Source organism: Mugil cephalus, chromosome 7, assembly GCF_022458985.1.
Source record: "Mugil cephalus isolate CIBA_MC_2020 chromosome 7, CIBA_Mcephalus_1.1, whole genome shotgun sequence".
Lineage (NCBI taxonomy): Eukaryota > Metazoa > Chordata > Actinopteri > Mugiliformes > Mugilidae > Mugil > Mugil cephalus.
The window spans coordinates 16397583-16421226 of record NC_061776.1 but is presented as its reverse complement, the minus strand read 5'-3'; the positions used below and the strand labels follow the sequence as shown (position 1 = coordinate 16421226).

Here is a 23644-nt window from a genome sequence, read left to right as displayed (position 1 = left end):
GTATGCATTTTTAATTTCTCCATGGCATTTGGGATTAGTAAGACCTATGACACATAAAAACTAAGCATCATCTCTGAAGAGGAAGTAGTTATTTTTGAAAAAATAAAAAATAAAAATGCTGTCCTCATACGTGGACACTGGGATTATTTCATTATTTATGCTATAAAGAAGTCACAAAACAAAATATAAAACTATTTATTTTAATACCTGAACATGGCTGTGCAAAGACAGAGTTGCAAACATTGAACTCCCAACGTCCTCAAACGAGTACTTGCTAATTAGCAAAAATTGCTAATTTGTTAAATCTGCGGGTCATATCAAACTAGTAACGTTAATAAGCATAAATACATAGGTTTTAACCTTTGCTACCACTAGATAACAGACTAAAGCATCCACTAATGAGGACAATGGGTTTAAGTGAAGCAGAATAAGCTGCAAAAAAAAAAACAACTAAAACTTAACGTCTCCATATGAGGACGCAGGGTCTCAGGAGGTTATAATAGATACAACTATTAGTTTTTGTTTTTTTTAAAATGTGGTTTCAGGCTCGCTAAACCAGACACAAACATTTCTTAACTCTTCAGAAAAACATGACAGACCGAGACAGAGCAGCAAACATGGTGAAATTGTGATTGATCCAAAGATGGGTTAGTTGACCAAACCATCTTTGGTCTCATCTTCTCTTCAGGGCTCGTTCATAATGTAACAGTTTCCACTGGAGCAGAATAGAAAACCAGCCGTGAGAGAGGAACAGAACCAGACATTTAAGATTTTAATTAGGGGGCTTAATTAACAGCACTGGTGGATCTCTCTGAAGTTGTGGTTAACTGAGGCTCCCCCTGCTGGGACATGCCACCATCAGACCTGCAAGGGGATACGCCTAATATATGCACATGTAATGAGAGCAGCAGTCCGATTTACCTCCGTTTTCTCCACCTGAAAATGTTTGCTCCACAATGTCTTGGCAAGAATACATTTACTCTATTCCACCTCAGAGAAGGAAACCAACAAGGACAAGCACTCAAATGTTTTCATGGTTCAATTACAAATGATAGTCAAAACAGAACAAAATCTTTGTCCTCTTTGCTCACAGCATGGTGTTTTCTACATCATGGCAATTTCCCTCCTCCTCCCCCTTTATTAGAGATTCTAACCAGGGTAACCATGTGGGTTTTCATTTATTTATTTATTTTCCCTTTCCTCCGAGAGGATGAGGTACATGATGTTCCAGCGGAGCATCTGTTTCCAAATTAGAATCACCTTAAACTGTCAAGAACAGTTGTTAATATACGAGGTACTATATGTACGGCATTGACATGGTTGTACACCTAATTTTCCTGAGCCCTATTTCTGTTTGCAGCCCTGATCTTATACGTTGTCAGAGCTGGCTTCTGTTTCGAGCAGTTCGTCTGTGCTGCAATGCAGGAAGGTAGTTCTGGTACTCCTTGGGGGATATGAACTCCTCCTCCGCCTGAGAAAGACCCCCCCCTCCCCTCCTCCCCTGCAAGAACTCTAGAAAAAAACTAAGTTTACAGAGCTGCAACTCAGCTAAACTGGAACAATTCCTCCGCCCTTAACTTTCCACTCAATGGAGCAGCTGGTGAAGGTTATTTTACTTAAAGTGGGGGTCAGCTGGAGGTGAAACAGGTTTAACGAGTTTAATCGGCATAGTGTCACAAAAATATGGTCCCCTGTGGCATACAGAATGTGACCTTCAGCTTGTACGCAGAGATGGATTTTGAAACGCACCTGGATGGTACTGTGAAACGATGCATCGATAATACCTCCTTTTACAAAAACTTTTTGACACACGCTATCATACGCACCGATACAAACATGCGGCTGATGAGAGGTAACAGTCATGATCATCCATCAAAACACTATTCTGCAGCACGCCTATTTCCATGTGTTTGTGTTTCTTTCTCCCTGCTCCGTCTGTCTCTGACAGGCTCATATTAGATAAGGACTGCCTTCTTGACATCCAGCTACCATTCATTAGAGAAAATGACAACCATGTGACAGCGGCAACACACACCGACTCGAATCAAAAACTAAAAAAAGGATGCTCTTTTTCTTTTTCTATTTTGTTAAGCCCTATATTAATCTACAAATGCCTCCATGCACTCATCACATTAACTGTCACTTCCCCAGATATTGTTTTGTCTTTGTTAGACATTATACATTTTTCCATAATTAAGACCAGTGTTTGTATTAAACATTATTACTCCCCCAGAGGATTCTGCATTTGCCTCTTTTGAACCACCTTCGAAGCAGTTCACCCTCGTCAAAACAACAACAGGAAACGCCCAATTAACATACATAATTTTGGTTGTAGATGAAACTGAGCATCTGCAGGAAACCTACGCAAACACTGTCAGAAAAAAAAAAAAAGGCTTACACATACACACACAAAAAAAAGAAACCTAGGGGGTGGTGCCTTCTCTGTTGCTGTTCCAAAGCTCTGCAACTCTCTACTGTCCCCCATCAGACACTGCTCTGACCCAGACATTGTTAAATATCCTTTAAAAACAAATCTGATTGATTTTTATGTTTAAGTGCTTTACACTATTCATTATAGCTGCTCTCATACTTATTATATTTTATTCAGGGTTCTTCTGTTTGGATGTTGTGTCTGTAATAGTGCCTTCTTAAAGAGCACTTTATAAATGAAATGTATTATTATTATTATTATTATTATTATTATTATTATTGTTAATAATAAAAAGCTTGAAGTCAGGGCTGAAAGGCCTTTGTACCAAGCACTGAGTCACCACTGTGCCGAGACTGAGTGAATAAAATGAATACGTACGTGTTTGGAGGTTGGTGATGACGGTGCCACTTGTGAGGGGTCCTTTGGTGGCGTAGAGAGCGACAGAGTAGGTGGTGCTTGGCTTAAGGTTGGACAACTGGTGCTCTTGCTTGTTGCCTTCCACCAGGAAAGTATCGGCTGTCACTGTAAAAAAAATAAATAAATAAATAAAAAGTAAGCTGTTTTTAAGCCTTCTCACACTTACTTGGCTGATTGCATTTTTTTTTTTGTTGTTGTTTTGAAAATGCACCCCAGGAGGGGAAAAATCACATATTTCAATCTCCAACTGTGCACTGCTGGATCACTTTAAGAGTCCTCATTCAATTTAGTGGATTTCTCCACCAGTTATGATATATATATATAGACACACACAACCACTTTTTTCTGATGACAACTTAAAGTAAAACCTCATAAGCCTAAAATGGATTTCTGTACAGATCAGTTTAAGTTACCAACATAACTGATATATATATATATATATATACATACATATATACATACATATATGTCACTTATAAGGAGTTTCTGATTTGAGTGAAAGAGTACCGATAAAGAAAACTATAGAAGAACATTATACATTAAATTATCTAGCAATGACATTTAACACAAGGCAGGCAGGATCTTGTTTGATGAATTAAAGTTTTATGATAATGATGAGAGCTGCATGTACATACATATGTTCTCCTTACACTGGTTTTTAAATCTTTGGCAACCTCACACCAGCGGGGGCGCTCATCTCTTAAACACTCTAACTGTGTGTACAACTCATTTCTCTTCCATGAGACACTATTAATCCCACATGAACTTTCATGGGTTTGATTTTATGTGGGTGTTCCTGCCAATAAAAAAATCCATTTTGTCATGCAGGACTATACTCAGTGGAATATTTATTTATTGACCTTGGTTCAATGCATTAACACTCAGAAGAACTTGGCCACAACTTGCGCTGCGCCTCTCGAGGATCTGGCCGGGGCTGGATTATAAATATGCATCCAGCATACAGATATCGTCTCTGTATCTGGGATGATTTGGCTACAATCCAATCAGCCAGGGTGTAATTTACACTCTAACAGCTGAGTAGTACAGGTTTCTCTGGATAACTCCAGGCAACGGCGCAGTGCGTGGGGTCATGTGCTAATGAGGAATATTCTTCTTTAAGATATTCTCAAGCTTCTATGAAAGTCATGAGAGATGACAACGGTTAAGGTTGGTTTCTAGTGGTTTAAAGGATTTCTTAAGGCTAACGACAGCCAACTCAGGGTGGTGTATGTTAGGAAAATAAGATTTCTTTGAAACCTTTAATGCCTTCATATATCAGCCCCTCTAGCTTTGCAAGTCAAGTGTCTTTAAGCCGTATCTGCAGCTGGCTTTCCTACTCCTGGCAGTCATCCACTTGGTTTAGGGAGCAAATTATAAAGTGGCTCCGAGGGGCCAAGCAATGTGGCAATCTGTTACCTATCCTCGATATGGCTGTCAGACAGTTAAGACACGGGCTGCATCAGAAACGCATGCTGTGCAATAACTGCATTGTTTGTGCCAAGGCTAAGTAGTTCAACCGATCATAATGAACTGTTCTGAAAGCGAAGACAAATGGATGTATACTGCCTCGAAGGACGCATCACACCGATCTCCCTCCTTAATGGGAAAATCATGATATTACCTGTCACATCTCCACATGCTGCACCTGCTGCTGCTCATTATACATGCTGCCTCTACTACTTTATTTCTGTTCTTTAACTGTGTGCATTTCTCAATAACCAGTTGTTAGGTTAATGCGTATTTGCAATATGTAATTACAGTTTGCTTCACGAAACACTGGCCACCTTATTAAATTACACCTTGCTAGGAGCCCTCTAGTCTTCAGAACTACCACAACATTTTTCGAGGCATATATTTAACAAGGTGCTGGAGACATTTCTAGGGTGCAAATCTATTGTTTCAGCACATCCCAAAGGTGCTCTATTTGGATTGACATCTGGTGACTGTAGATGATTTGAGCTTTGTGACATGGTGCAATCACCAGCTGGAATTAGCCATCAGAAGATGCGTAGACCATGGTTACAGAGGGATGGACACGGTCAGCAACAACACCCAGGTAAGCTGTGGCATTTAAACAATGCTCAGTTTGTACCAAGGGGCCAAAAGTGTGCTGAGAAAACACACCCAAAACGAGTTACACCACCAGCAGCAGCCTGAACCGTTGAAATAAGGCAGAGTGGACCCATACTTTCAAGTTGTTTTGTGTCACATTCAGACCAGGCAGATTTTTCCTCAATCTTCTTTGAGGCTTCAATTCACAAGGGCTCACCAAAATGAGTTTCCTGCTCTTAGCTGACAAGAGTGGCACTCTGTGAGGTGTTCTGCTGCTGTAGCCCATCATCTTCAAGTTTCAATGTGTTGCCTTCACAAATGCTTTTCTGCATACCTCTGTTGTACGAAGTGTCATTTTCTGTCAGCTGAAAACCCATCTGGCTGTTCTCCTCTGACCTCTGGCATCAACAAGGCATTTTTTCAGCCAGGTGAACCGCTGCCCGCTGGATATTGTCCTTTTGTCAGACAATCCTAGAGGTGATTGTGTGTGAAAATGCATGCGTGCCGCTGCCATGTGCTTAGAGGATTAGATTTTGGCGTTAACAAGCAGATGCGCCTAATAAGGCACACAGGGAGCGTAGGCAACAACAAGACCTTTAAAATGATGTTTAACGACATTGTAAAATGAACTCAGTCACGTGAACAGACGTACGGCATCAAAGAATTCTCAAACTAATTATCATCTGCTTCAGTTTATCCATCCATTCGTTGCCTAACAAACAACAAATGAATGACAGCTCACCCTGGTTGTGCGTGAGGGTCAGCACATAGTTGTCGACATTGGAAACGGGCGGATTCCATCTGAGCAGGGCTCCCTGCGGAGTGATGTTGAGGGCTGTCAGCTCAGCCGGCATATCCATCGCTGCGAAAGAGCAAAGAGCAATGGTTCAAAGAAAAAAATATATATATCGTCGGGCGCTCAATTATCACATTTGTGAAAACTCTTCAGAGGCGCACAGCTAATGGCACAGTTGTGGTTCACAACCGATAATATAAAGTCAACGTGGGTGCTATATGTATATTAGCAAAACGCGTCAATTTTATGAAACTTACACTCATAAACGTCTGGTGTGTCTGATACGCTAAGATTTTGATATAAATATTTAAACAGCTGTCTGTGAACTAGACACTGATAGATGACTTCACTGACTGAACCTTGTCTTCAAACTTCTAACCGAATTAAATATCAAAGCTCGTCAGGTAGTCTTCAACTGCAGGTGTTCCCAGAAAAAAAAATAAAATAGAGACAAAACTCAAATACTTTGTATAAAACGATATCAGAATTAATATAATATAATGTAATATATAATAATACATGAACACAAGTCTTTTTAGTTGTTCTGACGAAAGAAATGGACATTTTTGCCAGATATGAAGACTTTTCCTAAAGGTCTTCCAGAAATGTAGGATCCACGTGATTAGGCCGGATGGACATTCAACATGAAAACATAATGTCTCTGGCTGGCTTATTAAAGGTCTGCAAAAAAACTGCTCTATCATTCATTTGTCAACAAACTGTACTTTTTCATATCTGCTTTCATGTACAAACAGGTTGTCAAAAAAAAAACAAAAAAAAACAATTACATTCATAGTGGTTAATAGTAATAATGCAGTTTCAATCATCGGCTCTTCATAGAAATGATGCAGTCAACTCGACTATAGAAAAACTCCTGAGCTTACGGTTTCTCCACCATCTTTGTAATTTCATTCTTAGACTGCTGGACATGCCAAAATTGAGTTTGAATTTAATTATACCTTTAACCTCAGTGTTCAGACCCCAATTTCTCCTCAGGCATGTTATTTTGGCGCAGCAGAGGCCAAGGCGGGAGAACACGGACCACTGCATGTGATCCAAAGCTCGGCCCAGATGAGGTAATTAATACTGCCCTGCCCTCATCAGAATGGAAAAAAAAATTGTGCTCATTAGCACACAGAAGTGAGTTAGAGTCCTTCTTATCGCTGTGACAGATGAACAAACCTGATTAAAATGATTACTTTAATTGCAAAAAGGTTTAAGTGAATTTTAATGGAGGCTTGCCAAGTCAATTAAATTGGCAATGACGGAGATGGAGTAGAGACGGCCAAAAAAATAAAAAATAAACAGGTCACCCTCCTTCATCAGGGTCTGTGATAATCCAATCATCACCCCATCTCCTGATTGCACTGGTGAATCACAGGCTTGCACTAAGATGTGTGTTCTGAAAGCCAATACCCGGGGCTCAACATCGTGTTTGGAATTCAGGACAAAAGAAAAGGATTTGGGAGAAGCTGCTACTTAACCATAGCCATATATGGTGACACCAAAAGTACTGACCTGACACACTGTTGCCAGAATCAAGGCCATACAAGAAGAGAGCAATAATGATGGTGAATGTAGCGGTAAAATCCTGCTGTCCCCAGCTGTGTTGGCTGGCCACAAGGTAACTCACTGCGCAGTGACTGTGGCCATTAAACAGAACGAACTGCAGCTGACAGTACGGTTAATAGAGACACACTGCGCCAGTCTATCGCCGCATCCCCTCTCATTACTGTGGCAAAGCAAGAGCACGTATGTTATCACTGTGTGAACACGTTCTACACATTAACTCGGCGGCCACACTGGATGTGTCTGAAGATGTTTCTGGTGTCGAGTCAGGACCACAGTCACGCAAATATTTTTACCTGCATTTGTGCTGCACATGAGTTGTGCTGTTGGATTTTAGATGGAGAATATACTGAATGTAAAATGCTTGTTAAATCATTTATTTGAAACATCGGGCGAGACCAGTCATTGCACTCTCTCAATAGGTAATGATTAACCTGTAATGATTATAGGCTTTGTGTCATTTGGTAGCTGAACCTGATGGTGCGTGGTGGTTAAAACTACCATAACAGCAACATAGCATCAAAGGCTCTTCTTGGGTACAGCGGGACACAGACACCGTAAGTTACACACTTGTGCGCTCGTCAGTTTGGCTAGTCGTTAGGTGCCTGTCAGTTAAGGCACAAGGGTCTGCATATGCTCTGTGCTGTTGCTGTCTTAACCGCCTTTCACGTCAGACAAAAAGCGACAACCCGGGTTTTTCGTCCGATGGGAAAGAATCGACCTGGGATTTTATTGGCTTGGCTCAGCTTCGATGTGAACAGAAATGCCATGTCGACCCGCAAAATTTACACTATGACGCTGATGTCCCTGCCTGTCACATACTGATTTTGTCACTGGACGGCCTATCAGACTGTGTCACTGTAAAAGCTCCAGGGTTGGCGAGCAGCTCAAAAACACAAAAACAGAGCAAAGTTTTCAGAGATCATAAGACAACGATCTCTGAAGTAAATCATATGTGTTGTTACATGATCAGGGAACGCATGTGCGTCTGTGTTTATATACAGCTCACTTTTTTTTTTAACGATCATAGCAGTGCGCTGGCAAGGTTGTGAGATCCACAAGCTGCTCTGCATCCGAGGAGAAGAGGAGATTTGACACAGTGGGAGGTCAAACCCAGGATTTCTGGCAATGTGAAAGTGCACCACTGGCGGGTCAACCCGGGTCTAAAAATCCTGTGTCAACCTGGTATTTCCAGTGTGAAAGGGGTATAAGTGTCCTGCTTTTTGTGACATGAGAAATTCAAATTATTGTAATGCTTTGTTCAGACTTGTTCATAGACTTCTTTAAATAATTAGTTTTGTTGTTATTACTTCCATCTTACTTGACCATCATTACACCTTTGATTAATTGTAATCCAAGTGTTCTCTTGAAGCACTAAAGTACATTCTTGAGACAGCTGGTGGAGAAAGATTAGGACAAGTAGGGAAGACTTTTAAGGCCTTACAACTGATTTTTAGGAAGAGTAATACTTTACTAGGGGTCGTGACACATTGCTAATGAGCACCGTCATTATCCTTTAAACAGGGCTTCACGTAGTCCATTTAGTGTCAACCCTGCCAAATTCATCTCAGATTAGCAGTACCTGCTGTGCTGGCAAAAAGAAAAATGGCTCCCTGCTTCCTCAGCAGTAATTGATTATGGAACTGGAGTAAGTAGCAACTGCGGCGTTACTCAAGTCATTACATACTTGGTCAGGCAGCGTTGGATAACTTGTCTAAATCCCCTGTTTATGTATTGTTGTTAAAAGCAGAATTAAAGCGTCCCTGGTCGGGCATTGTGCGATGTGAGGGAAATGTTATTTAGCATTTCTAACAAGCCTGACTTTGTAGTTATGTTCTTTTCAGGCTATTACAACAACGCCTCTGCTCATTGTAAGTACACTGCGTTTGTTAGGGGAAGGAGCTGATAATAAAGCTCTGGGGAGGAGGTGAAGGAAAGTGAAGGCAAGAGAAAGAGCTTCTTTTAGCTTCTTTTTTCTCACTGGACTCTTGAACCTGGCGACTCTGGATGAATCAGGTCTCATTGGCATGCAAACGCACCTTCAGCTCTGTTCTCTCTCCCATCCTGTGCTCTCCACATCTCCCTCGTCTTTTCCTCTCCCTGTCACACGCACACACACTGCAGATTATATGCATACGGCACTGGGAGTGTGTGTTTATCTTAGGTTGCTAGAATTGCTCCACAGAGAAGAATTGTGTCTCTTTTTGTGCAACGGCAAGGTTTAATGTTTTCCTAAGTTATGATGGGTGAGAAATAAGGTTGGAACAACAAAGAAGGACGTTAACAGAAAGAATGAATAAAGGACTAGAGAAAGAGACAGAATGGGAGCGACAGAAAGAGGCATAACAATACTGAAAGATCGAAGTGAGTCAAAAGGATAGAGAGATAAGCTTAGCAGTAAAGGTGTGAGAGGGAAAGATTAGAGGGAGATGGAGCTGGGAGTAGGTTACCAATCACTGGGTCATGGAGTGGACTCTGAATCTCATATAATGGCAGCATTACCCTTAGATTTTGTGTGATGTGCGTGTTGTTGAGTCTGTTGCTCTTTTTAGCACATATCTCCCGGAGCGCAGCTGTTATTGTAAAACGACCGTTCTGAAAGTCTGCAGGAGAGGAAGTCCTCATTTATTTTACATGGCAAACATTTTGTCTGTGCTTTCCTCTCGCAGCAGATTTTTTTTTTTTTTTTATCGCACTCAAAGAATTGCAGGATGGGATTTTATAACATTAGAGCAGAAAATTACAAGAGCACCCAGCCTCCACAGCCAACCTGCAGCAAATACAAAGGGAGCACTTCGCCAATTCGAGACATTGTCAGAAAATAAAGTGGAACCTATTTTGATTTCTCATTTATTGACACTTAATTTTCTTCAGTCTTGCTTCACAATGTCTATCAACTGTGATGACATGCATAAATGACATCACATCGACTATCTTAAGGTGTTTGGCTGTTGGTTGGACATTTAAAAATAAACGGAAGACTCACTGTGGGCTCAGATAAATAAAACAATATCATTTTCACTAGTTCAGTATTAATCAGTGAATGACAAAAACAATTTGTTTGGTGCAGTCTCAGCTTTGAACTATCGAACCAAATGACCATGTTCTTGTACAGAATTTTACTTTATATGATTCAGGTTTCACTTATAAATTGTGTTACTGGCTAATGGTTACCATATTTGGTCTATGAGGTGGATGAGGTAAGGTCTGGTGAAGTCCATTTCTGCTGCATGGAGAAACAACTGACTTCATCCTTCTTTCTTGTTTCTGAGATAAAGGCCACAGGAGCGTTTGACATGTGTGTAAAGGATGACACGTGGCCAGGTGAACAAATGAATGAATGAAGTGTAACTTGATGTCACCTGGTTAGTGTATGTGCTGTGTGTTCGGTGTCTATTCAGCAGGGCTGATTATAGCTACCGATTTCCTGACTCCATTCAATTTGATTAATGAAGTCCTGATTATGGCACAAATTTACTCTCAGAGATTTTCACAAAATTAATGTTGTCATCGGTTCCAAAGATTTTTGGTATTATGACAGTGTTTTGCCCCCAGTCGGCTCTCTCTTGCATATGACTTTGCTTTAGCGCAGCTCTTCTCTGTCATCATACTTTTTAAATTAAAGCTTCCAGCCTGAGGACACTATCAGAGTTGTAACTTCTGTCATGTTTTGGATCTCCTCACATGTGGACTAATCTCGCTGTGAAGAGGATGTGGGAAATGGCAACTATTTTACCCATTGATATGGGATTTTTCAAATAAAGATTGTTTTGAAGTGAAATTAAACACATCTTTACTATTCGGTATAGTCACACATGCTTCCTTGTTAGGTGGTACCTGTGAAGACTGATGTGGTGACCACTTTGCTCTCCTGACTCCCTCTGACAGCGTTGAGACTGATCTCGTACTCGGTGGCAGGAAACAGACTGGACAGGGTGTAGTTTGTCACATCGCTGTCAATCACTACGCTGTCCACTCGACCTGCAGGAGAAATCACAACTGTTAACATCACTCTGATGTTTCATTTGTCCGTGCACACATGCGCCTATGACACGTGTGCGTTTTGCATCGCAGAGCTGACCTTTAAAAATACGGAAGTTTAATTAAAAATCCAATTAATGTTCAAGATAAAATGCTACTACTAAAATGCTAATTAATTAGGTAGAACAAGGTGTGTAACGGAGTGCCCTACTATGAAATATGTCTTAGATCAGAGAGAACCCCTCTACACCAAATGTCATGTTCACTTAACTGTAACAAGAAGCAGCAGTGTGCTGTATATGGTAATATAATAAATACTGTGTTATTAAAATGCAAGACACGCATCACAGTAAGTAGTGTAATGAGTGTTACCTCTGGCTGACTGGTAGGACAGCTTATAGTATTCAAATGGAGCCAGTGGTTTGATCCAAGAGATGGTCACTGCGTCCTCTGTCACATCTGACACCATCATCTCTTTTGGGGGATCCATGCCTACAGGGAGGGTGAGGAAACATTAAGATATGGCCCAAATGGTTCAAAACAGATAAAATAACAGGACAGTTTTTCTTTCATGGTTGGCAGAGTTTATTCTGGTCCAAAAAGTATAATGGGGGCATGAAAAAATCGAAAAGAAACACAGCCCTCGAAGCCCCATGTATTTCAGTCATTTCTTTTCTCACCCTGTTTAATCTTTTCCTCATTATACTTTCATGTCAGACATGTCCTTGTGTCTGCTGCATCCAATGCATTTTTAATGCTAATTTGAATTTAAAAAGTATGAAGTCAAAACATTTTACAGGAGAAATCAAGCAGCATCCAATGATATAAAGGCTGAGCAGGCTGCTCCCGCCAAAGCGTCCTGCTAATGTCTCCTGAGACTATTGAGCTTCCTTGGAAAAGGAACTAAACTCAAGACAGGGCCTTGACCATTAGAAATACACAACAATCAGGAATAACATTATGACCACCTTCCTATTAATGTGAAGGTCTCCACTGTAGCCCCAAGTTGTGACTCATCAGAGAATGAACATGGGTCTCTAGGGGTGTCCTGTGGTGGACAGGATGTTGTTAGTGCCATGGGTCCTGTGGGTTGAGTGGAGGGGCCTCTGTGGATCATCCTACAGACACTATAGATCAGTTTGGGATCTAATGAATTTGGAGGCCAGGTCAACACATTGTGCTGTTCTTCAAGGGTTTTGAGATGTCCTGAATCGTTTGTGTGTGTGTGTCTGTGTCAGGCTGCATCCTGCTGGGGATGACTGATGTCATCAAGGAGTGTCATTGCTATGGGGTGATCTGGTGTAGGTGGGTGGTACACGTCTACTACTTAGACGTGTACCACCCACCTAGACCAGATCCAATGTTCCCAGCAGAGCACTGTATTGCCACAAGATGATCAATGATATTTACTTCATTGGTCATAATGGTATGCCTGATCGGTGTACGTTGAGGTATAGTTAAACAATAAGAAAGTTTGACTTGGGAAAGAAGTAGATTAATATGTCACTTCTGACTTTTGACTATGTTCAGATCAATTGTAAACCAACTGCTCCCTTTGTCCTGCTTTAAAATTAAATACAGCACTTATTTGCAAACAGTAGTATTTATTTAAGCTGCTATTTTGTTATTCATGCACATCTCGCTAATGATGTTTGCTTTGGCAACAGTGGCGCGTGTGCATATGAAAAATGAAAAATGTATTTTCTCGAGAGTCTGAATGGGAGGACGGAAGACCCACTGCCATTGACGGGCAAGTTCACAACAGACTCTTCAGCGGCGACCGAAGACTTGCAATCCGAGCCGCCTTGTTTAACTGTTGGTAAAACCTGCAGGAACTCAGCCAGTTTGAATCCAGCAAATGCAGCGCTAAAAGCTTAGCTAATTATACAAAGAAAGCCAGAGTGCAGCCTCTCATCAGCGCTCACATTCAAATGTGTGAGATCAAAGCAGGATGGCAAAATTACCACAGTCTAAAGGCAGGTGCAAGAACTGCTGTACATCTGTCTCAAAATCCCCTGTCCAATTTCACCCGTGAAAATGTGCTTCTGCTGTGTGTGGGGATGAATGGAGAGAGAGAGAGATAGGGAAGTAGTTCTCAAGGCTGCCAAAGCATTATGTGAAACAGGCACTGTAATCAGATGAAAGCACGCAGGTGTTTCTGGCACTGATGCTAAGTTAACATCTCCATTGTTCACTGCTGGCTTTCCTATTCCCTATTTTGTATTGTCTTCTCGCCCGTTGTCGATTTTTCTGGTACGTTATAATACTGACCCTGTTCTCATTCATCTCTCCTCTCTCCCTGTAAATAGCACACTTGCTCGCAATCAAAACAAACATTCCACTGAGCTTCTTTTCACAATGAGCCAATTAAATTGAAAAACTCAAAATTACACAGAGATATTGTAGAAGTTAAGTGGGGATCGTTGCCCCACAGCTGGACGCGAATGACAGATTAAATGACTTCCACCTGTGATTAAGCAGGTGGAAGGAAAACGGAGGAGAGTGGATCCACAGAAAACTCCCTGCAAAGCGTGAGCAGACCGCTTTGGAGTGAATACTTGAGCCACCACTTCTCTCCTTCTCTGTGTCCTTGTCGTTGTTAGACTGCCATCTATCAGAACTTTCTCAAATACCCCGTTCCCCCCGCAATATTACCGTAGACTATCCAAGTTTAGAATAAATACTGGATCATTATTCCTGCCGCTGACTCAGACTTCACCTATGTGGCGAACCTCAGCCATCTGAAGCCACAGAGGTACAAAATAAGCTGGTATTTCAAGTATCTCCAAAAAAAAAAAAAAAAGTGAGAGAGAGAGAAGAGAAAGGAAAAAGCTCCCAGGCAGGCTCTAACGACAAAACTCATTCTACAAAGGAAGCGCTCAAACAGCATTTTTTTTCTAATACACATTTAATTTAAAAATTACTTTGTATTTGAATTTTTAAGCTAATTTTTACTCTCATGCTTTTCCCACTTCACCTCTTTCCCATTCTGATCCACCTCTGTTTTTTTTGCCTCAGGTCTAAATGAAAAATTCCAGGATCACCTGTCTAAATAAATAACATACAGCAATGGTTCCCAAATGTTTTTTTTCCTTAGTGCCCAACTTAATCATATTTTAGAAACACTGACCACCCTAACTAGCTCGCACGCACAAACACAAGTCTGTGCTCCAGTTTTCACACAAATACTATAAAGGCTGTCATTGTGCAGGTTGTTTGATTCAGTGTTTTTAATCCATAATTAGCACTGTGAGATGAAGGGAACTCTTGAGGTGTAGTCTCACGTTCTTCACCACCAATCAGCAATTTTACAGACATGAAACTTGCTTTGTGCTAATATACACGTCACTTTAATCACCTGGAATGTGTGATTTAATCTGTGAGAATCTCTGTCTTGTTGAGTGGGTATTGGCAAGGGCTTCATGATACGATACGTATCGCGATACTTGAGTCGCGATACAGTACATTATTGTGATATTATTGCATTGCAATATTCTACATAGTTCACTGAAACATTTTAAATGCAGTTTAAAATACACATTGTATATATATGTACATCAGATGACAGTGATAATTCACTGGACAAACAATGTCAAAAAAAAATATTAATCCACATGATCCATTTGTAATTCATCGCACTTGTACAGAAAACGTGGTGGTGGAGGTGCAGAAGTCATTCACAATCGGCCCAAAACATCACTGTTTCTTTTCTTTTAAAATCAGAATTAAGACATTCAAAATCTATATTGTACCAGAAGAAAAAGTAACGCAACATGTTGCCATATCGATATTTTCTCCCACCCCTATTGGTGACAGTCTCACAACCTCAGAGCATACAAGGCCTTGTGGACCTCCGCTGATTTGGTACCTCTGTAGGTCTCCATTGGTTCCCAACCTGCTGCTCAGGCTTCTCTATGTATCTCTGTCTTATTGTTTTGAAACCACTGTTGCATGAAATCAAGCAGCTCACCTGTAGTGAGTGATGCGGTAATGGGCTCAGATGTAACATCTCCCTGTATTGTGATTAGACTGACGGTGTACTGAGTGGACGGCAGCAGCCCTTGGACCAGTGACCTCGTCTTGGAGCCATCCAACGTCACCTTAGAGGTGTCGGTCCCGTCGGCCGAGCTGTAGCTCAGAATGAAGAGGTCGGCAGGCGGAGCTGGGGCACTCCACGCCACCGACACGGAGTCTGAAGTCACCTCTGACAAGTAGAGGTGGGTTACAGGCCGGATTCCTGGGGGAATGGGGGTTTAAATGTCACCGGAGAGATTTTAAGGACGAGAAACAGTCCTGCTGTGAGCAGGAAACAGTTGCCATCATCACAGAGATGAGTGATAAGATGAACAGTGATGGATGGAAGCCGTCCTGGATGGTGAAACAAGCTGTTTACAGTTGAGAAAATGAGCCATGCGTGTGATGGAGAAGGTGAGAGTCAGAGAGCAAACCACAGTCATGTGGAAGTGATGATTCAATTGGTCCAAAAAGGAGAAAATAATGAGATTATCCGCCATTAGGATGAAGATGTGATGAGACGGTTCGGAGCAAGAAGATGGAAAAAAGGATGACGGCAGCAGATGCTGTTATCAAAATGTATGATCTGGACGGGAGATGATGTAATGAATACGAACTAGTGTAGCAGCTGACACAGCAACAAATGGAAAAAGATTTGAATTTAATTAGACACGTGTGGACTTATCAAAAGTGGGAAAACACAGCAAAACAGACTTTTCTGTTTTATGCAAATTAAAGGCATCCTGTGGAGATCTCTTTGCAATCAATCACCACTGCATTGTTTACACTGGCCTGCATCCTCTTGTTGTTCTTGGTGAAACTTTTATTATTTTCACAAGTTGTCGACAGGCATTACTGCTCAGTGCAGTGCAGTCAGCAGATATTTGTATCACATAGATCCTCTGATAGTAGTGTGCTCAAGTTTCCTCAGCAGGAATGGTAGAAGACAGGACATCCAAACATGGCTCTACAGCACCGCTAAATGAAGATGATGATGATGATGAAGAAGATGATGGTTTCGCTTTAATTACAGCCGATATATTGCGTCAGGAGTAAGTGTCTGTGTAATGTGATAGCCGCGGTGCTGATGGTTATGATGAATGGCCGTCTTTGGTCTGGATGGCAGCGATAAGCCACTTGCAGAGTTAATGATGTAAAAGCCAGCGAGATGCAGAAACAACAACCACACAGAAGCAACGCAATGTATGCGATGAGGGATGACAACACGTGACTCGCCTTCTGTTGATCATTAACACTACTTCTAATCTCAGACAGAGGACAGCGGCTAAGTTTATATGGACACCAGGATAATAATCAAATCAGAACAAAAATTAAAAAAAGGACTGGCCCAATCAGAATTAATTTGCAATCAGAATAAAAGGGATGGTGCAACCAAAATAAACAGCTAATAACCATGTTCCATCACCCTTGGGTTCCACACTTTCTTCTGAATGAATTCGTTCCTGTCGGGTGAAAAACAACAACTCATTTTGTTATTTGAGGCTCTACGGAGAGCAGAATCAGCTTCCTCTTGAGGTTTTGGGGACACTTAAGGACATTTGATATTTAATTAAGGTTTAATGTGAACTGTTAAGTTGGAACCTCTGATCTAAGTAATTTCACAGGGTTAAAGCAATGCAGTAAATGCAGCCAATGATTCTTTAAAGAGGACCTTCTGTTATGTGACAGAAGTTGACTAATGTCCATAGATGTGGAAGATCTTCACAAAGCTACATTACAAACTGGGAGCTCATAGTTTAAAGGGGCATTCATAAGGCAAAAAGGGGTTTTGTAAACTGCTATTGGTTGCATTCTGGGAAATGTGGGATCCATATTGCCCCCATATTAAGAACTACAGATCTGTCCCAGAATATTTTACAGATCAGACTGACAGATGACATTACGAAAGTAAACTACTCATACTTCAGTCGGCATCATGACTACAAATTAATGAATAAATGAATGATTGAAGAAAAAGAACAAACAAATTAATTCTGTAAATTATATGTAAATGAATGCACACTGTCTGAGCAATCAATGAACGATTCCCCACATGCCCTTTGAGTAACGTAGTGTGAAAACACAGCTGCTATAATAATAAGTGAATAAATGATGAACGGTTTCATAGAGTTTAGCCATTCACAAGGAAATGAAGGAGAAACAGTTGATGCTCAAATGTAAGTCTGTGATTTATACAGTTGAGCTCATAAGTTTACCGACCCTGGCAGAATTTATTATTTCTTGGCCATTTTTCAGAGAATACAAATGATAACACAAACACTTTTCTTCCACTCATGGTTAGTGGTTGGGTGAAGCCATTTAGAAACGACCCTAACTACCCATATGACCCTGATCAAAATTATTATTATTATTTTCTCAGATAGTACAGCTGCCCGTTGTTCTTGGCAAAAAGCCTCCAGTTCCTGTAAATTCTTGGGCTGTCTCGCATGAACTGCATGTTTGAGATCTCCTCAGAGTGTCTCAGTGATACTGAGGTCAGGAGACTGTGATGGTCACACAAGAACCTTCACTTTATTCTGCTGTAGCCAACGACAGGTCGACTTGGACTTGTGTTTTGGATCGTTTTTATGTTGGAAGTACGTCCCATGCGCCGCTGAATTTTCTTCCAGTACTTTCATACTGCATTCATTTTGCCATCAAGTTTCCTGTGCCTTTATAACTCACACATCCCCACTCACCTCCACGTTTCACAGTATTAATGTTGTACATTTCCTCACAGGCCTTGTGATGTATAGGTTTGTGGCCAGAAAGTTAAATTTTGGTCTCGCCACTCCAAATAACTTTGTTCCAAAAGTTTTGGGGCTTGTGCTGTTTGCCGTATCATAAATGGGATGCTTCATTTACATGGCAACGGCTTTCTTCTGGTGACTCGACCGTGCAGCCCATTTTGCTTCAAGTGCCTCAATATTACGCTTCTTGAAATAGCCACACCACTTTTTTATACCCCTTTCCTGTTTTACACAGTTCAATTTTGCTGCAGGTACTTTGACAATTCTTTTGCCTTCCCCCATGACTCAGGATCCAGAAACGTCAATGCAGCACTGGATGAGAGATACAAGGTTCTGTCAGGAGCCAAGAAACTCACTGACCTTTTATACACCCACACACACACACACACACACACTGATTACAAGCAAACGGATGACAAGTGAAGATGGTTACCTTCAGTAGCTATTCAAACCTGCTTGTGTCAACTGCATGTTATCAGGCCACAATCACCAGGGTATGTAAACTTCTGATCAGCATAATTTGGGGAGTTCCTCTTGTCCTTATGTTTGTGAAGGTGCTCAGTCATCCAGGTCATTGTAACCCAAAAGGCGTTAAAAAAAGGCAACCAGACATTTTGCCACTCATCTGAGTAGCTTCTTCAGTTCTGAGAGACTGGTGGGAAGTTGAGGTTTAAATAGGAAACTCTGTGGGTAAAACCCATTAGGTTTCACAGAGTTTTCATATTTAAACCCTTGTCATTATGATTTAAAATGAATAAACACAGTTGTTATGGCTTCACCCAACCACTAACCATGAGTGGGGGGAAAAAAAGTTTTTCTCTTATCGTTTATATTCTCTGAAAAATGCGATCAATAGAATGCTTCCTCAGTATTTCACCTGAGTGAGATGTGAGTCAGAAATGTGAACAGTAGGTAAGAAGACATCAGGTAATTATTTCTTTTTCCTCCTCTGAAACACTTGAATCATTTTATCATCCCTTTACCTCCATCTCTTCCCTCTCCAGATGGGTAAAGCGGTGTTAACAAGGAAGCCACGTATAACAAAGGATGATGAATATGATGCTGATGTTGATGATGAAAACTCACAGGATGGTTACAGAGACGGTGAAAATGAGAGCGGTGAAGTAAAGAATGACAAAACTGACAGCAGGTAAGCACCCGTCCATCATTTTGACATCAACCTTCATTAGTTACTGCAAATCACATCAAGCTTTTTTTTGTAAAAAACGGAACAAAAAGCTAACAGAGCTGAAAAAGACTGACAAGAAAATCCGATGTGTGGCTGGACGGATAGAAAGTTGACCGAAAAGAAAGAGATCGAGCGGAGACAGGGACGGGCAGCGCGAGCAGACAGCAAAACCAAGAGACTGTGCTTTTTGGACAAGAATCAGAAGAAACACAAATACATTTAGATGCAAAACAGAGGCGCAATTAGGAAACACTTGTAACAAGCTCATTAGCCCAGTTGAATAATTTACCTCCACTGATTGCTTCTTCAAAGTCTTTTAATGTCCTCTGTTTTTTACCTTCACCCGCTGCTACACTTCAGTTCGTTATATTCACCATTCAACCTCATTATCAACCTCTGCCTTTAGAGCCATTCCTGAGCATTCTGCCGTAATAGGCTGATCTTTCATGTCTTTATCTGAACGGAGACACGCGGGAGTGAATTTATTTTAGCTCTGTCTGTTGACTGAGTGGATTATACTGATACTGTTTATATATCAAGCGAAAAGACAAAGTGAGACTGTTTGTATACTGAGGAAACACTACTCCTGCTTGATTACATGTGATTCCTTACATCCTTTAAATGTATGTGTATGAAAGCTAGTCTCTACCTGTGAAGGCGTCTATGGTAGCTGCAGTGCTCTGCTGTCTCCCTCTTCTCGCTGCTACAGTGATGGTGTACTCAGTCCCAGGCTCAAGGTCTGTCAGAGTGGTGGTGGTTACATCTTTAGGAACTGTCAGCTGGAACAAAGAGGGTCAGTTGGACAAGCGCTTCCCTGCACGCTATAGTGCCTTGTAGTTTGTATCTATTATTCGCTCAGTGTTCAGCTCTTTACCTCCGTAGTGACACCGGAGGAAGACGTGTAGGTGACCCTGTAGTGGTCGATGGGGCCCTGAACGACGCCCCACACCAGAGTGATGGTGTTGTCTGTGGAAGCTGTCACAGTTAGATCCAGGGGTACATCCAGATCTAGCGGGGGGAGAAAAAACACAGGCGCTGTTATTTGAGAGACTCTTGGAGGGTATTTCAACAGTGTGAGCTATAGCTAACAGGTTATGATGTTAAATAACATTTCACGTAGCTTCCACTGTCGGTTTATGAAACTGAAGTGGGTGAAGCCTGTTGTTGCCATGTTGGATGAGCTTTACTCTGCCCACACTCACATACTCCAAATATGGACATGGGGGTGTCATGGACATGTTGGGGCAGAGTTAAAGCATCCTGGTCGTCACGACCTGCTCACCCAATTCTCCATTACCTGTTAGCTCAGACTAACGTTGCCACTCAAAGCAGGAACGCCCTGAATTATACAGAATTGTAAACCTTTGAAACCTGGATAAATGAATTACTGCAATTTCCCCATCTTGGGACAAATCAAGGTTTTCTAATTTTAAAAAATACGGCTATCATGGACAGTGAAATAAACCGTTCTTGGTACCAGGTTGTAAACATGTTTAATACTTCTGTTTGGATTTGGGCTTTTTAACATGGGAGTCTATGGGGATTTTCCATACTCATGTAACCTACAGTATGTAGTGGAGACCTGCTCAAAATTTAATAGAATCATAGCGGAGCTGACCTGTTCAAAAATCTGTTTTGTGAGGGCAGAGTAACCTTGATCTTTGATCACCTGTGATAGTACATTCATAAAAACCTGATAACTGATAACTTTGGGCGTGGCTGTTACTGGTGCACAGATCCATACCAGAATGTTCCCATATAGATGATCATCTCAGTTTCTGTTTTTAATTTTTTTGTGCAGTGTTTATAAGTTGGTCCTTCTGTTTCCTGGAGACATAACAGTACTTGTGCAAACCACTTTCTGCTGAGTTTCGTGCAGCTTCCAGTCAAGTGTTTGGTGGGGGGGGGGGGGGGGGGGGGGGGGTGGAACCACTGATGATGGAAATGACATATAGTAGTGTTTGAACTGCTGTGTACAGCACATGTTGTCAAATTCTTAAAAGGTACTTTAGAAAGATCAGAGCAGAGAGAAGAGCTGAGAGCACAGAGGTGTAGAACAAGCATGTTTTTAAGGCAAATGCAGGTATAATTTCACAAAGTGCAAAATACTTTCAGCCATTAAAATAACTGCAGGAGCTGGAGGAAACATGCGCTTGACAGTTAACGTGATGGGAAAGATTCGCAAAGCGCCTCAACGCACATTTCAAAAGGAAGGTTAAATGAAGTCTCTTTTTTTTCAGCCAAACAACTCAAAACACAATAAAAATTCAAATCACCCATCAAGTACAGGCTAAAGAGAGGACCGTTTACGAAATGGTACGCAATTTTATGGATTTAATGGGAACTTTGACCCACACCGATCATATAAAACAGTCACATACCTCCCTAAAAAACATAAGAATGATTTGCCTAATTCTTGAAAACGGCTTTTAGTGAATGGAGCGGGAGCGCTGACCCAGAGCACCAGCGGTGATTTACAAATAATAGCAAATGGACGGGCTAACCCGAAGCTGAGATTTCCAGAACACGCCACGGTGAGTCACTTAGTGCGCCTTATAGGTGCATGAGCAATTACCGACTTTTTACAGTGGAGTGTGGAGAGGAATTCACTCACCTGTCCTTGCGTTCATTGTTGCTGGCGTACTCTGGTTGCTGTCTTTCATAGCAGAAATGCCGATGCCGTACTCGGTGCCAGGCAGCAGGTCTGAGCCACAAAGGCAAAGAGAGAACTAGTAAGTTATTTAACACATAACACAACAAGAAAACAACAACACACAGACTGTTTCATATTCTCCTCCTCGCACAAAGTGCATGTCAATTAGATGGAGTTTTTCATCAGCCCAATTAGCTCCACACCGGTGATGAGGTCTTGACAAATTTACATGAACATCAGTGTGATTTCTGAGGATGCTTGTTTATTTTTTCTGCCAGCTGCATAATTCGTCAAATTGAGCTTCTCAAGATACAGGAATAAAGATTAAGAGATGAGGAGTGAAAAGTAAGGATGCGGATGAGAATCTGAGTTGACACAAAACGAGAGTGACTGAGAAGGAACGAGAGCGGAGGAGACGGCATCGATCGCAGGGGCCGAACGCAACAAAAACGAGGATCTTTTGCTTCTATTCTTATGCAGGATGTGCCCTTTCCACCGCCGTGGCCTTTCGGGGGGGTGGGGAAAAAAAAACAGAAAGATCCCGGCTGACCCCTTCTTTGTGACAGCCTTTCAATATGCCCGCAGGACAACAAGCAATTCTGCAGATACAATCAGTAGCCCATCATCAGCCAAGCGTTAGCACTTGAGATAATCCCGCCGTGTGCTTCTCCAACACACACATCAGATGTCATAAAACACTGAAGGCATCCAGAAAAAAAAAAAAACAGCACACTGAATGTACAGACGTTAACGATAAATAATTCAAGAAGACATGAACAGCTGAGCGAGAAGTGAAAGAAAATCACGTCTCACTCACCTGTGAGTGTGGTCTTAGTGGTTGCTCCCTCGTTGCGCGGCACGATCACTTTATCGTACTGATCTCCAGCTAAAGTGCTGTACACCACCTCGTAGCCCTCCACCTACATTTAAACGCAGACACGTAAACATCCACAGCAATAAGCTGAACATAATAAGTGAAAAACATGGATGCTGGCATTTGCAGTACTGCAGAAAAATAGGTCAATAAAAACCTACAAGGGACACCAGGGGTTATGATAAGTGACTCTAGACAATATTAAACATTACAGTTATTTAATGCAAAAATCTAAAAACCGAGTATCATATTCATATAAAATTCAGTCATTATAAGTGTTTATAAGTGTTTATAAATATTTATAAGTTTATCTTATCCTGGATAATGGATGATTTTGGAGCAAATTTTAACTAGTTTAGAGTCAGTTTGTTGGTTTTCTCTGTTACATAATGCGTAAGTAATAAAGTTCCTCAAAGTGGTATTTAGTACATGAGTAAATGTGCTTAGTTAGTTTTCACCACCGATAGCTTCATATTACATGAAAACGTCCTTGATTTTTGTAGCTGCGAGTACCAGATCAAGCCATTTGTATCAGAATAAATAAACGTAACAACAACAAATCTAAAGAGGATGCAAAACTGACCTCAGAATAACTAAACCAATTTGTCCTGAGATGCTTACCCCACCCACGCTGAGAGGCAAATCAAGACTAATCAATTAGCTTCAGTCCAAGTCTCATTACCTCAGCTTCACTGTTATCCCATTCAAGCTCGAGGGTGGTAGAGGTCTTGGACACGAGCCGCAGGTTCTTGGGCGCATCGATCTCTGAGAAGAACGATAAAGCTGACAATGTTGGGGACACAGAGACCAACTCTCAGGGTTTGTGTGAGCAAGCAAACATCAGCAGTTTAAACAGCTTCAGACACAGATACAAGACTAAACTTTGTGTAAAATCATCATTAGCTGCTGCACGTCTTT

The 23644-nt window shown here is 41.3% G+C and overlaps 1 protein-coding gene across 3 annotated transcripts in view; it reads right to left on the bottom strand.

Annotated features, from left to right (window-relative positions):
* The window catches only part of tnr (tenascin R (restrictin, janusin)), a 162526-nt gene that overhangs the window by 22854 nt on the left and 116028 nt on the right, over positions 1 to 23644 (bottom strand). The window contains exons 15-24 of one of the 3 annotated variants that reach the window (XM_047590240.1): positions 23409 to 23509; positions 22670 to 22772; positions 21814 to 21903; positions 20074 to 20207; positions 19849 to 19978; positions 15217 to 15483; positions 11619 to 11738; positions 11103 to 11246; positions 5643 to 5762; positions 2810 to 2953 (exon numbers count right to left, since the gene is read on the bottom strand). In XM_047590240.1, the coding sequence (XP_047446196.1) occupies positions 2810 to 2953; positions 5643 to 5762; positions 11103 to 11246; positions 11619 to 11738; positions 15217 to 15483; positions 19849 to 19978; positions 20074 to 20207; positions 21814 to 21903; positions 22670 to 22772; positions 23409 to 23509 (1353 nt within the window). The remainder of the gene's footprint in view (positions 1 to 2809; positions 2954 to 5642; positions 5763 to 11102; positions 11247 to 11618; positions 11739 to 15216; positions 15484 to 19848; positions 19979 to 20073; positions 20208 to 21813; positions 21904 to 22669; positions 22773 to 23408; positions 23510 to 23644) is intronic. The other 2 variants (XM_047590241.1, XM_047590242.1) reach the window with 2 other exon arrangements.